Source organism: Heterocephalus glaber, unplaced genomic scaffold (assembly GCF_053883595.1).
Source record: "Heterocephalus glaber isolate CG9 unplaced genomic scaffold, H.glaber_assembly_v1.0 deba00001452, whole genome shotgun sequence".
NCBI classification, from domain to species: domain Eukaryota; kingdom Metazoa; phylum Chordata; class Mammalia; order Rodentia; family Bathyergidae; genus Heterocephalus; species Heterocephalus glaber.
This window is the reverse complement of record NW_028258302.1, coordinates 7877564-7893109: the sequence shown is the minus strand read 5'-3', so window position 1 is coordinate 7893109 and position 15546 is coordinate 7877564. Positions and strand designations below refer to the sequence as shown.

At 38.3% G+C, this 15546-nt stretch overlaps 1 protein-coding gene across 2 annotated transcripts in view; it reads right to left on the bottom strand.

The window, feature by feature from the left end:
- Positions 1 to 15111, bottom strand: part of Psmb2 (proteasome 20S subunit beta 2) — a 32945-nt gene extending 17834 nt beyond the window's left edge. The window contains exons 1-3 of one of the 2 annotated variants that reach the window (XM_004850932.3): positions 14890 to 15111; positions 10278 to 10400; positions 7430 to 7500 (exon numbers count right to left, since the gene is read on the bottom strand). In XM_004850932.3, coding sequence (XP_004850989.1) covers positions 7430 to 7500; positions 10278 to 10400; positions 14890 to 14980 — 285 coding nt within the window. In that variant the 5' untranslated portion in view covers positions 14981 to 15111. Of the gene's footprint in view, positions 1 to 7429; positions 7501 to 10277; positions 10401 to 14712 lie in introns of both variants that reach the window. The other variant, XM_004850934.4, reaches the window with a different exon arrangement.
- Between the last annotated feature and the right edge of the window lie 435 nt (positions 15112 to 15546).

Here is a 15546-nt window from a genome sequence, read left to right as displayed (position 1 = left end):
CAGGAAGCAAAAGTAATGAATAGACAACTCTTGGCCCACAGTGAAAATCAAAAGTTAGTAGACAAGCTGACTGAAGTCTGGTGAAGAACACTGCTCCCTAGGTCTTGTCTATAAGAGCTGCTGCTGCTAGCACCAGAAGTCCTGGAGTTTCATGATTATCATTTTGGCCCCTGCCCCTCTGCTCCCTGACCCAAATTTCCCCATCACCAAAAGTGAGCCAGCTCTGTCTGTCAAGATGCCCAGGCTGTGTGGCAGTGGTGTCAAAGGCTGCCATTTGCTCCAAGGCACTGCCATCTGCAGCAGCACAACATTTTGTCTCCGGAAAATAAACACATCTGCCTTTGCCAGTGTCCTCCCACTGTGCCGCCCATCTGGAGCAGGTGAGCTGGAAGGCAAGCCCGGGCATGGGTAAGATGGGGGTGAAGAGGGCAGATGAGGCCTCAAGGGAGATGGCACATGGAGGAAGAAGGCAATACTGTGTCATGTCACATCCTGCTAACCACATTTGCCAAAAAGCATGTGAAATTAACCTTGTTAGTGATATTTTAATCACATGTAACAAATGTTTGGTGGTGTCTAGGGGATAAGACCTGCAAAGTCAAGGTTTCACCTGGACCATATGTTCACAAGGTCACATGACCTCATTGATACAAACAAACAGATGATGTCTTTGTGCCAGTCACCTTAGGCATGAAGAGAATAACTCTGGTGAAGAACAGAAGGCTCAAAGCAACAGGATTCTTCTAGGACAGAAACATGCAGTACGGGCCTACTACTAACCAGACCAAATATACTAAAAAGCAGGGCAGAGTGCTGGGACAAGACAGTCACCTTTGGAAATGGCTAATATCTGAAATACTTTCCTATGATTCTTTCTCTTTCAATGAAAAGATAAATTTAAGTCTAGTTATGGCCTTGACATCAGGTATTTGTTTATTTTCTAGGTGCTAAGGATTGAGCCTATGGCCTTGTATATGCTAATCACATGCGCTACCACTGAACTACACCCTTAGCCAACAGTAGAACTTTAAATCATGCTATCTGGGGACTGGAAGAAGCCTTCAAAATCATCCAATCATTTGGTCTTTTTCTCCCAAGGTTTTTTTGTTTTGATTTTTTTTGAGACAGATTCTCACTATATAGCCCAGGCTGGTCTCGAACTTGCGAATCCGTCTACCTCAGTTTCTTGAGGGCTAGGATTGTACAGGTGTGGGCCACCATGCCTGGCTCTCCCAACATTTTCAACTAACTCCCAGCAGAACTAGGGCTAAGCCTCCGAGGAAAGGGTTCTTTCAACTATATTATTAGTTTTTAAATTATGGTGGGAAGGGAACGGTGAAACCACCTTTTCAAATAAATCCTTACATGCAATTCCTATATATAACAGATAAATACAGAGTCAATTTATATGAAACAGAGCTAAAGTTTCACCACATTGGTCTTTCTTGGTGAATTTCCAAAGGATGCTTCATTGCATGTTTAAGAACCACTATCGCAGACTGGACATTTTTCCAATTTATTATTTCTACTGTTTACTTGCTAAGCATTTACAAGTCAGCTATCAAAAGCTCATGAAGCACTTCAGAAAGCTCTATGAATACACTCTGGCCAGTGAGTAGCAGTAGTAAAGTACTGAGGATTACACACCATGGAGGCCAGTATGCTATGTAAGCCTTGCCACAAAACTCCACATTCCTCAAGGCCATTAGTCTGGCTAGTTCATACCTCAATCTCCACATCTATAAAGTGGAGACAGTAAATGGTAACAGATAAATTGAAGACATTCAGATGGACTGTACCAAAAATAATTCACATATATTCCAAGTAGGAAAGAGCACCGTTACTCATCCTCCTCCTCTATAACCCATTAACCAAATATACGGAGAATTTAAGTATGGAGGGCCTTGTGCATAGTGCAAATGATAAGGTACTGCAAAATTTTCAAAATAATCTGGTTAGAAATCCAAATAGCAGGTCTTTAGTGATAGTCACTTAATAAATATTCTTCCAGGGTAGTATCATTCATTTATTCCAAACAAATCTTATGGAACCAATGCTTAATTTTTAGTTCTTATAATTTGATACTTTAAAAAGAAAATGACACATTTGATCTTTTTTGGGGGGGGGGGGTACTAGGGATTAAACCAGGGCCTTCTCACTGAACTATATCCCATCCCTTTTTCTTCTATTTTCATTTTGAGACAGGGTCTCACTAAGTCACTAAGTTTCCTAGGCTGGGCTTGAACTTGCAATCCTCCTGCCTCAGCATTCCCCAGATGCTAGGATAACAGGCATGTGCCACTTCACTTCTTCTTTCTTAGCAGATGAGGGATGTGAAGCTCAGAAAACATACGTGATTTATTCAAGATTATATAAACTAGTACAAAAAAGGGGTTGGAAATCCAGTATATCTTGACTCTAAACCCAATCTCAAAGAAGCTTTATAAATATTTTTAAATGGGGAGTCCAACCCAGAGGAAAAGTAGAATATGCCCTTTTTCTCCTCCTAGGGATCTAACTAGGAAGAGATCAATGTAAAGTACACATGCAATTAAATTAAAAACTCAAAGGCTTTTGATTTGTTCCCCTATATTCACTAAAAATAATTTACTGTAATTTCCTTCCACTGTATAAATGATAATATTCTCAGTAGTACATGTGGATAATTTATTCAGCTAATGCCCACAATGGGCACACCTTCATATCTTGTCTATATAATCCTAGGTGGGTCTTAATAGAATTGAACATTTCAGGATTCCCTAAATGTACAAATACACCTGTACATTACTCTAGTAACCAAAAAATTTTGAAGAAAATTTTTAAATGCAAGAAACAGTATATTTTAAGTTAGAATCTTAGCTCAACCTCTTACGGTTTGTATACATGTGCCTTTAAACACATATACAGTACTTGGACATATTATGGGAAACATTTAACCTCTCTATGAACCAATTTCAGCACTCCTATAAATAAAATGGGGATAACAGGCATCATACAGAAAGAACCATAATAAGAAATAGATCCACATGTAAGTTCTAAAACAGTACCATTCAACAGAACTTTCTGTCTGGAAACTGGAATTGATTTTAACCACAGATCCCCAAAACAGATAGCTACTGAGCACTTGAAACACAGTTGTAACTGAGAAATAAGATTTTTTCTAATAATCAAACATTTTTTAAATTTTCATTTCATTAGTTTAAATAGCCCTGTAAAACTGGTGGCTAACACATTGGACTGTGTAGATTTGGAACAGATCCTAGCATAGAACATATGCTCAATGTTTATTTCTTTTTTTTTTTTTTTTGGTACTGGGGATTGAACTCAGGTCCTTGCGCTTGCAAGGCAGGGGACAGAACCACTGAGCTAAATTCCCGGCCCTATTTCTTTTCTTTTGAGACAGTGTCTCGCTTCATAGTTCAAGCTGGCCTTGAACTCACTATGTAGCTGAGGCTGGCCTCAGACTCGAAGTGATCCTCCTGCCTCAGCCTCCTGAGTGGTGGGATTACAGGCATGTACCACCAGGACTGGCTCAATGTTTATTTCTAATTTCCCTATCCATATTAACAATATTTTATTAACAGATTTTTTTCAACCTAAATAACAAAAACACCCCAGAACAGTGGCACACACCTATAAGGCCAGCACTGGAAGGCTAAGCAGAAGTGTCATGAATCTGAGCTTAGCCTGGGCAGCTTAGCAACTTAGTGAGATCTTGTCTCAAAATAAACAACAGGGGCCGGGGATTTAGCTCAGCTGCACAGCGCCTGCCTTTTAAGTGTAAGGCCCTGAGTTCTATCCCCAGTACCAAAATAAATAAACAAACAACAAAAACAGGGATGCAGCTCAGTGAGCTCTGGATTCAATCATAAGTCTCACATACACACACACACACACACACACACACACACACACACGGGGATTTTTTAATACTATAAAATAGCACAACATCTATGTGTGGTGATCTAAGCACTCTGGGAGGCTGAGGCAAAAGGATCCTAAGTTTGAGCCCTGGGCAATCTAGTAACCCAGAGAGACCTTATCTCAAAGTAAAAAGTGAAAAACTGGCTGGGGATGTAGTACAGTACAGAGGCCTTGACTTCAATCTTCAGTACTATAAATCAATCAAACAAACAAACAGAACAGCACAATAAAAAAATCCCCATGGCAAGCTAATTTGTGCCATTAAACTGCTTTTCAGATGGGCATGGTGGCACATGCCTGTAATCCCAGCACTCTGGGAGGATGAGGCAGGAGAATTATAAATTTAAGCCCAGTCTGGGCAACTTGTCAACTTAGCAAGATCCTTTCTCAAAATTAAAAAAAGGCTGGCGATGTAGCTCAGTGCTAAGGCCCTGGGTTCAATCCTCAGTACTACCAAAAAGAAAAACATCTTCTTCAAACAGTAATAGCAGCATATAAACAAAAATCATTTACTCATCTGTTATATGTGCCATGTACTGTGTGAAGTTTTGTACGATTACCTCACTATTTATAACACTGTATAAACTACCATTATTTTCTAAGTAGAAAAAACTAAGCTTAAATTTGCCCAAAGACACAGCTAGCTAGTGAGTAAGCAGACATTCAATCCTAGCAGTCTAATTCCAGAGTCTTTCTCCTTAACTACAATGCTAAATTGCCTGCATCATAATGAATGTTTACATAAAATTCATTATATACTCTCAGATAGATAAATGTCCTTCCAACACAATATCCCCCTCAAACACACACACACACACACACACAGCAACTGGACATCAAACAACTTTGAGTCATAGACACAAAATTTTTCACAGTAAATGGCTAAGCCAAAAAAGTAAGTTTCATGTGCCAACTAGTGTGACCATGCGAATGTACCAAATTTAGTGATTCTGTACTTATTAGAAAGACTGAAAAATTATTACCTCTTTCAAAATACTATTTTAAAATTAAGAATCTATTTTGACAAGGGGGTAGAAGAACAGATTGGACCCATAGTAGAAGCACAAGCCAGAGATAGTCAATATTTACTAGAGCCCCATGTTACTGTCCACAAGGGATATTTAAGACATCAAACGTGTGCTAGGAGAAGATTAATGGGATTCACTGCATTTGCATGAAGCATATTGCCACTCTTATCTCAGTTCTAAAAGGAGCTTAATTTACTTAATGTCTGCAGTATTTAATGATAAAGTTTATTGTGCCCAAAGCTGAAATTCTTATTCCAGTTCTGCCTGGTAAGTCAGAGGAACATTTACACAGCAAGCCATGGCATACTGTACTCTTTACTGAATACTGAAATTCTGGGTGGCAGGAAACCTAGTATCTGACCCATTTTCCGCCCTCAAAGAGGAACGAACAAGAAAAGAACATTGACTTTTCACCCAGGACAAAACAATATATGTAAATTCGTCTCCTTCTCCCAATACATCATGTCTCTAGCTCCTTTTCAAACTTCATGATCATTCAGAATGCATAAGTGCTTGCCCAACGGCAACCCCCCAAAATTCTATTTACTGAGATGTTCTCAGTCTAGTATTATTAGGCACTGGAAAATAAACTGTTTTAAAGATCTATAGTAAGTTTCTGAAAAACAATTTCTACACTTGTTTAGATTCTGCATAACTCAGTTCAAGAAAGTATAGATGAAATCCCCCAAAATGAATACCACCAGGGTTCTAGAAACACTATAGAATCAAGGAGCTGACCTTAAGGTAAAATACTCAAATATTGTAATTATAGTATCATTATTATAGCTCTGTCTGACCTGCTGTATTACCTGAGCTAATCCCCTTGCCACTTTACGCCTTTCACTTCATATCAGTGATACAGAATTAACTACTATCTGCCTCAGTGGAATAGTGAGTAGATTAAATTATTAAGCAAAATGCTTTGGGCAAAAGTTATATGAATGTTAAATATTATGATTTACAAGCATTCATTTTCCTAGCACTCCTGTGGGGTTGGGAAGTTATCTCGATTTCATAGATGAGTAAACAGGCACAGAGGGTAAGGTCACATGGTTAAGGCTCTATTTACTTATTCCCTGTGGGAAGGGAATAATACACACCTTTAGCAATCATATAAACTTTCTTGGCACATCCTACACAATTTTTAATGTATTCAGTTCTTAATGGCGCATCTCTAACATGCTCTCAATGGAATTGAGACAGTTCTAAGACAGAACAAGGAAGAATAAGTGAGGAGAAACAGTTTAAACTTTGGCAAAAACAAGATGTAAACTTTTTTTTTTGGTACCAGGGATCGAACTTGGGACCTTGCACTTGTGAGGCAGGGGGCGAAAGCACTGAGCTAAATCCCTGGACCTGTAAACCATTTTAAAATGAACTGCATTATTTACCTCCACTACCATGTAGGGATGTTCAGCCACAGAAATTAACAAAAATAGTTCACTACAGAAACACTCTGAAAAAATATCTGGCAGTTTCTTACAAAACCAAACATACTGTTTGAACCACCAATCACACTCCTTGGAATTTTTGAAAAAGAGTTGAAAACCAATGTCCTAACTAAAACTGGCATATCGATATTTATGGTAGCTTCATTCATAATTATTATTTTTTTCTTTTTCATTCATAATTGTCCAAACTTGGAAGCAATCAAGATATCCTTCACTTGGTAAATGGATAAAAAAACTGTACGTCTAAACAATGGAATATTTTTCAGGGCTAAAAATGAGCTATCAAGTCATGAAAAGACAGGGAGGAACTTTAAGTGTAATTACTATGTAAAAGAAGCCAATGTGAAAAGCCTACACAAGGTATGATGCCAACTATATCACATTATAAAAAAGGCAAAGTAAAAAGATCAGTGGTTGTCAGAGGTGAGCAGATGAAGGAAAATGAATAGGTGGAGCACAGAGAATTTTTATTGCAGTGAAAATACTCTGTATAATACTATAGTAATGGATACAGGTCATTACACATTTGTCCAAACCCATGGAGTGTGTAACCCTAAGAGAGAACCCTAATGTAAACTACGAACTTTAAGTGTCAATATAGGTTAATCAACTGTAACAAATGTACCACTCCTGTGGATGTTGATAATTGCAAGATGCTATGTATGTGTGTAGGAAGGGCAGAAATCTTTGTACTTTCCTCTTATAGTTTTGCTGTATGAGCCTAAACTGTGAGCCTAGAACTGTGCCCCTGTGACACAAAAAATAGCCATTGGGGTCAGGGAGCGTTGTCAGAGACCATGTTAGTGTGCCCTAGCCAAATTCTTTAGGTATGTATATTTGCTTTCTAGGCTTTAATTAGCAACCGTGTAGAAGTAGAAAAACAAATCCAGAGGGATCAAAAAGGATGAGTAGCAATGGGAAGGCCTCAGGAAGGCCAAAAAAGGCAAAAATACTGCTCATGTGTAACAGGAACAAAAAAAGGACATTTTCTGCTCTTATCTGAGGTTGCCAGCTAATACTGCTTACCCGACTCCGAAGACAGTCAGCCAGGTTTCGACGTGTAAAATTAGCTGCTGCTGTGGGAGACAATTCATATCCTGGTATGAGAGATAAAGAATCATACTTAAAGTGAAGCAAAAGGAACAACAGTACCCTAAATTGTTTCACTATGACTGTTCTCTAAAGCCCATTATTTTTTATATACTTAGAATACATTACGTACACAGGCTGAGAGGTACAATCCTACTTCTAGTCCTCATCCTCGTGTAACAGCTATGAAATAGCCAATTAGTACTGACAGCAATTCTTGCCCACAAATAGAATCAAGGTAACTGTTATATAGGATCAAATTCTTAGCCTTGCTAAGATGTTTATTCATTAACAGAATGTAGTTTCCTCTGTAGACAGAGATATCAATATGCAGGTGTTGAAAAAAAGGAAAGAAGTCCTCAGATGCCAACTTTTTAAAGATTATGTTTGAAACGATATTAGAAGAGAGGCTGGAAATTAGGATAGTCTCAGAGTCATACTTTATTTAAAAACCTCATCTAGAAGTGTAATATGATTTTCAAAAGTATAAGCCACAGAAGAATGTTTCTATCATACAGTTTAAAAAACGATTCTCTCAAGAATAAAACTTCTGAAAAAGAAGCTGTAATGCCAAAAAGGGTACAACTCAGAGTAATGACATCAAGTGCCCATTTAACAATACACCCTGGAACTTAACCTTCCGATAAAATGAGGCCAGTGCCAAAAGGGACAAGAATAATCCACAATTTAGTAGAATCACATGGAAAGTATCAGTTTAGAAAGACACAGTAGCACTGAGGCTAGATTATTCCCTATAACATTTCAAACACCAGTGTTGGATGGAGTGAGATTTAAGATAAAATCCTAAAATATACGTACTGAGTAGCTACTATGTTTCAGGGTCTATGCTGGGTGTTTTCACATGTTGGTCCTTACAAGTCCATTAGTGCATTTTAAACCATAATGGACAAATAAGACTACTTTCCTATTCTCTACTAATCCCTCTGACAGTTATGTTAAACGTAGAAAAGTCTGATGCCTGAGTATCTGCATACGGACTTCTTCTTTCTCTTATTTCAGCTCAGTTCTTTAACTTTACCATGTATTAAAAATTACTATATTCCAGCTATTAGGGAGGCTGAGGCAAGAGGACTGCAAGTTCAGGCCTCGCACAGACGGGGGGGCGGGGGGGGGCGGGGGGGGGACAGGTTAAAAACTGTACTGACAGATGTTAGGCTCTTAAAGGGTAACTTAAGCAAACACAATTTTCTGCGGCTATCCTTGTTCATCCTAGAGTAGCCAGTGAGTGAAATACTGCTGTATCTATTGTACTTCAGGAGCATTATCAGCTTAACCCCAAACTTGCTTAACCCTAAGTACCATGTGCTTAGGTTCTTCAGTGGCAGAGACGTCTTATTCATCTTTGAATTCTCTGCAGTACTTAGTACTCAAAAATATTTACAGAATTCGATGTATAATGCCTAAAAATTGTATGAATGGATCTTATCTGGTCATTTTACATATGTAATTATATTCAAATTAAATTAAATTATATTCAAATTAAATAAGACAGCTACACTAAGTCTTAATTTAAATATAATTATATACATAGAATGTAATTTTATGGTAGCCTATGTAACAGTGTTACTGAACTGTGAAGTAAGTAACTGGAAATAAGGGTCTCTCTGTGAGAGCACCACTATAAGTGTTCCTGGATCAGAAGACTACTAGCTAGCACTGTTTGATAAGGAGGCTTTCCCATGCACAAGAGTTCATTAACCTCAGAGAGAACTCACGAAAGTCCTCATTATCTCTTTAGACAGGAAGCTACCAAAGATGTAAGGCAGAACTCTTTCAAGGCACAGTAAATGCCTCATAATTACATACAGCTTAAAGTTTACAAAGCATTTTCATATGTATTATCATTAATATAGTTATAATCGCATTTTAGACATAAGGAAATAAAGGTCCAGAGAGGATAAATGACTTATCACATAGACTATAGTAAAGCCAAATTTTATTTAGCTCTTTTAGCTCTCAGATTCAAATATACTTCAGCTCAAACCACATCCTCTGAAAATATGAGTCAAAAAGTTCAATATTACCACTGCCCATCTCCAAGATGTCTTTATCAGTATTATAGTAGTTCTGTGCTGTGGAATTTATGTAGAAAATTTTTAGGATCAGAAGGATTAGAACTTTAGGAGCTAGATTAAGTTTGTTTTTTTTTTTAATAGATTCAAATTAAAAAACTTGCCCACACAGGCCAGTAGAAAATACTGTTTTGTTTTTTATTTGAGACAATCTCATTACGTAGTCTAGGCAGGCTGGCCTTGAACCCATGATCCTACTATTTCAGCCTCCCAAATGCTGGGATTACACATGTGCCACCACACTCAGCTTGATAATATTTATTTCAAATGTAAAGGCAAACCAATGGTTATGGGCTGAATTGTGTCTTCCAAAAACGCATGTTGGAATCCTAACCCCAGTACCTCAGAATGTGACTATATTTGGAGACAGGATCTTTAAAGAGGCAATTAAGTTAAAACAAAGTTATTAGGATGGGCCCTAATCCCATATGAGTAGTGTCCTTCTTTTAAGAAAAGGACACTTGGACAGATAGTACAAACAAAAAATCATGTGAAGGCACAGGGAGAAGACAGCCATCTATAAGCCAGAGAAAGGCCTCCGAAGAAATCAACTGTGCTGATACCTTGATGAGACTACTAGCCTCCAGAGCTATGAAGAAAGGTTTTGTTGTTTAAGCCACCTGGTTTGTGGTACTTTGTTATGGCAGCTCTTGCAAACTAATACACCAACCAAAGCTATAAGTCTTACCCACCATTTCGCATCTTATAAAGTTGCACATTTTTCTGAATATATTCTGCAAACTGTACAGTGTCTCCAGCCTCTCCAACACATAGGAGTAAGATTTTTTCACTCATCTTAAACATCTTGTCATGATCTGCTCAAAAGAAAAAAATTCACATCAGAAATTGCCTTAATGGAAATTGATAGATATTATACATGCAATCATAAATAGTTTACTAATTACTATATTGAAGAATTTTACTAATCATTTTCTTTAGAAGATTTTAATAGGCAACAGTATTAATTTCTCTCTTTTCATGTTAGACTACTGGCATATTTTACTAATGTCAAGTTCAGTTGAAAAATATAAAGAAAGCTGGTAATTTAAAATACAATTTGGGGCTGGAGGTGTTGCTTAATAGTACAGAATATGCGAGACATTCATAAGGTTCTGAGTTCAATTCCCACCAACAAAATACATAAATGGGTAAGTTTTTAAAATACAGTTTAAAACATTTTAAGGCATTTAAAATCCAAGGATTAAAACAACAGAGAAAACTGAAGAAAGCTAGCTAGTGTGATTATCTTTAGGTTCAAGATCACAAAACTCTGAAATGTTTCTACAAGACAAATGAGTTACTATGTATACATACAAAAAGATACTGAAAAAGGACAGTGTTATAAAAAAAATGAAAGAACCATCTCAAGAAAGAGGAAAAAAAACAGCTGAAAGAATATAAATCACCTTATAAAGTAGATCAACTCTACTTCTAAAGCAAAAGAGAAAATTGGCTGCCAAAACAAAAATTCTAACAAATATTCTAACAGTTATTTAAAATATCTCACAAAAATTGTAATATTCTAACCTTATCTAGCTGAACCAGACTCATTCAGATTAAATAGATAAATACTCTCAGGATGCAATTACTGCCTAAGGAAGAAAACACCATATTCAGTCTACAGCTTCAGAAAAAGCCTAAATCTTTCCATCTTACTCTCACTTTCACTTTTCATTTTTCAAATAGTGCTGAATAATCTTCCCTGGGAGACATGTTTCCTGTATGAAAGCTTTTGAAATGTCAAAATCCCTTAATAGGATTTAAAGAACAAATGCTACTATCAAATATTTTACAAGTGTTGGAGAATTGTAGATACTAGAAACATGGCTAAGACTTTGGAGGAAAAACTCCACATAAAATATACCTGTAGATATTATCAAATTGCCTCAAAACTCCTAAGCACGCACACTTATTTGTTACACAAACTACAGGAGATTTGAAGACTGGTAGTTTGTAAACTTGTTTATAAAAGAAAAACATTCACTTGCATATATATGTATGTGTGTATATATATATATATATATATATATATACACATACATATATATACGCAAAGAAAAAGGATCAGAAGGGTATAGTTTAAATTCTCTCTCCTTTTTTTTTTTTTTTTTTTTGAGTCAGGGTTGCATTATGTAGTCTAGGCTGGCCCTGAACTCACTATGTAGCCCAAGCTGGCCTTGAACTTGTGGGGATTCTCCTGCCTCAGCCTCCTGAGTGCTGGGATTACAGGTGTGAGCCACCATGCCTGGCATAGTCTAAATTCTTGCCAGTTTTAAGAATATTGTCAATTTTTATTTCCTTCCTTTTTCTTGTCCTGTACTTAATATGTACTGCTTTTTAAAGAAAATATTATTTAATAAGTTTGCATTATTTTTACAATAAGAAAAAAATTTGAACTAGATGCAGTGGTGCATGTCTGTAATCTCAGTTACTTGGGAGCCTGAGGCAGAAGGAATACAAGTTCCAGACCAGGCTGGGCAAGCTGTGAGATCTTGTCTCAGAATAAAAATGGCTGGGGATGTAGCTCAGTGGTGGAGTACTTGCCTGTCACTCAGGAGGCCCAGGGTTCAATCTCTAGCATGGCAAATAAATAAACAGCAAACAAGCAGCATATTGTATTGTACAAACTGACAACTGTACCACTTAACTTTAAAGAGCAGTCAATCTTTGAGAAATATCTTCTCTACAGTATCAAAATATTTTATAAAGTGACATTAAAAAACTGATTAGAGGTGTTATTTTATATTTGAAAAAATGAGTCTTAGAAGGGTACTACGTTTTAACATTCTTGCCTAATCTACACAAGTTCCTCATACAATTCTAAAATTCCTATCATAAAATCTTTATACCAGAAAAGACTAGATGGAAAATTAAAGTTGAGCACAATTATTTCTATTTTTCAAGAATTAATTTAAATTCATTTTTCTCCCAGACCATAATGATCTCTCCTTCCTGTGACTATTGATTTACTCCTGAAATCATTAATAACCAACTCAATATTAACCAGTAATATTTGTAGTATGTTTCCTTGTTTTTAATGTCTTAATCCTTTCTATGGATTATATCTAATGTGTTGGATCCCCTCCCCTAGAAGTACTCTGCATGTATTAGGCTTAAAGTTCATTCTATTTTTCTAAGTGATTTTACATACATTGATGAAGTGGGATGAAACAGAAGACTTATAAAGATATTTACTTGGTTATTGCTCCAGCTACACTCCACCTCATGCTAAAGACACTTGCTTGTCAAAAGGCCTTAGTATTAAAAATAAATGTCAAATTTACTTTCAAAACAAATTTACTCCTGGAGGCCAGGGATTTAGCTCAGTGGTTCCGCTGCCTGCCTTGAAAGTGCAAGGTCCTGAGTTCGATCCCTGATACCAAAAAAACCCCCCAAAAACCCAAACTTACTCCTTTAGAGACTGGTTTACAAACAGAACTTCTACAAACTAATCATGGAATTTCACAAAATAATCTCACTTGAGGAGTGGTCTGTACCATAGATGTTTAACAAACCAATTCCAGGTCCTTCTTTCTTCTTCAGAAAGAACTCAAGGACAGATTCTCAGAGGTCTTTCCATTTTCTCAGGTAGGACCCACAGCCTGATAATCAGACACATTTCTCTTTACAAAAGCAGTAGTGGACACTCTTTTTTGCCTTTGTTCACACATGTCAAGAAGCCCCAGATTTAATTTTTTTTTTTTTTTTTGTACCGGGGCTCGAACTTGGGTCCTTGTGCTTGCACAGCAAGCAGCAAAACCACTGAGCTAAATCCCCGGCCCCAGATTTAATTTTTTTTTTCTTTGCTGAAACCCAGGATACCAAATATGATCTCTCCTCAAAGTTTTTCCTAATTTTACAACCAGAAACAATTGTTCTTCCTCTTCATTACCTAAGAAAATCTCCTCTTTCTCTACATTATCTGACAAGTTTGAGTGTGCTTGACACATCACTTTCTTTTTTTTTTGGTACCGGGGATGGAAGACACATCACTTTTTAGATTGTGCTGTATTACTTATACACATATCTGAGTTTACTACTGAATTGTAACTTCTTTTAAAACAGGACCCACTGTCTTATTCTTCTTTGCAACTCCTCTGCATTTACCACAGTAAAAGCACATTGGTGCCCAAAACCTGTCAAATGAACTTTTAAGTCATTTGAGCCAAAGCATAATACTTTTTTAACAGTAGTGCCTCTATGATTGATCGTGAAACCCTTAGATTCTGTAGATTTTTTTAAAAACACATTTTTAAAATTATGTACTAGAGACAGTATAGTAGTTATGGGTAAAAGACCTGGACTCAAGCCTCAAGCTGCACAGATTTGAACCCTGATCTTAGATCTCCCTCCCTCCCTCCTTCCCTCCCTTTCTCTCTCTGCCTCAGCGCCCCAAGCGCTGGGACTACAGGTGTGCACGCCTGGCAATCTTGGACACATTTTTTTTTTTTTTTTTTTTTTGGTACCGGGGATCGAACTCGGGTCTTTGTGCTTGCGAGGCAGGCAGCGGAACCACTGAACTAAATCCCTGGCTCCAAATTTCTTAACTAATGTGACTCAAACTAACATCTGCAAACTGGGGATATAATGCCTATCTCACAAGGTTAAATGAATTAATATAAACTGCTTAACATGGCACTCGATACGCAGGTGTTTGGCACTATTACTATTAAATATTTGTCAAGTGCTAAGCATTTGCACATAATTCTCCCGACAACTTTTGAGTTGGGTATTAATAATCTAACAGGTGTGGAAATCTGGGCACTGCAAAGTAACTTGTACCGAGTCATAAAGCATGTAAGTGTCAAGGCTTCAGTCTCTTAACGGCATTAATTACTTAAATATAAGGAAAACCTGGCAGCTACTGACTTCTAGAAAAGGAGGACTGGAGCTATGGCTTGGGAAGAGAGGCGGAAGGGATATGTCAGTCTTCTTGTGCCAGTCTCACCCTCCCCAGGACGCCCCCTTATGCCGCCTGCCAACTAACCTCATACTTAGCCATGACGGAAGCTTATCAGAGATTTGGAAGTCTAGGGAACTCGGTGCCGATAGACGCTTAAACTCTCACAAATTATACAACTCTTACCTAGCAAAATACAGTTAGTAGGGCCAGCGCAAAGCACTGACCTCAGAACGAACAAACGCCAGACTTGTCTGCTTGGCTCCTCAGTTCTAAAACTACACGCGGGCAGGGCAGGCTGGGTTCCACCTCTTGCACCTCCCTGGGACTCACTCAACACCCCACGAACAACCTCTGGCCGGCCCTCACCCAGGCCCGGTTGGGCCTCCCCTGCTTCTTCTCACCGTCCTTCATCTGGACAATACTGCTGGCCGCCACCCGGTCGGAGGCCACAAGGACGTAGTCTGGGCCCTGAATGCCGATGAGGTACTCCATGATAGTGGGAGGCCTGCGGCTGCAGGTTAGACCGAGGGATTTGCAGGCTTCTCGGCCTCGCCAGTGAGACAGCACAGAGGAACCAAGGTTGGCGCTACGCAGGCCGCGCGACCTCCCGGGCCGCTGGCGCTTCCTGGTGACGTAAAATTATCGCGAGAGATTGGAAAACGGTAGCTGTGTTGAGCGTATTCTGTTCCGTGTTGTTGGTGGGTGGGGTTTTCTTACTCGTCGCCCTCTACTTGTGTTATACCCTGGGTTTTGTTTTCTTTTCTTTTCTTTCTCTCTCTCTTTTCAAGTCTTTTGGCTTTTTTTTTTTTTTTTGCGACAAGGTCTCTCTATGTTGTCCACATTGGCCCAGAACTCCTGGCCCCAAGCGATCCTCCTCCCACAGCCTCTGAGTAGCTGAATCTACAGTTGCGGCCCACCGCGCCCAGACCATCACCCAATTTATCTACAAATTGGGATTTTAAAATTCACTTGAAGCCAGGTGTGGTGGCGCACACCTGTGATCCCAGCATTTGGGAGGCTGAGGCGGGAGGATTGCAGCAAATTTCAAGGTCATCCTG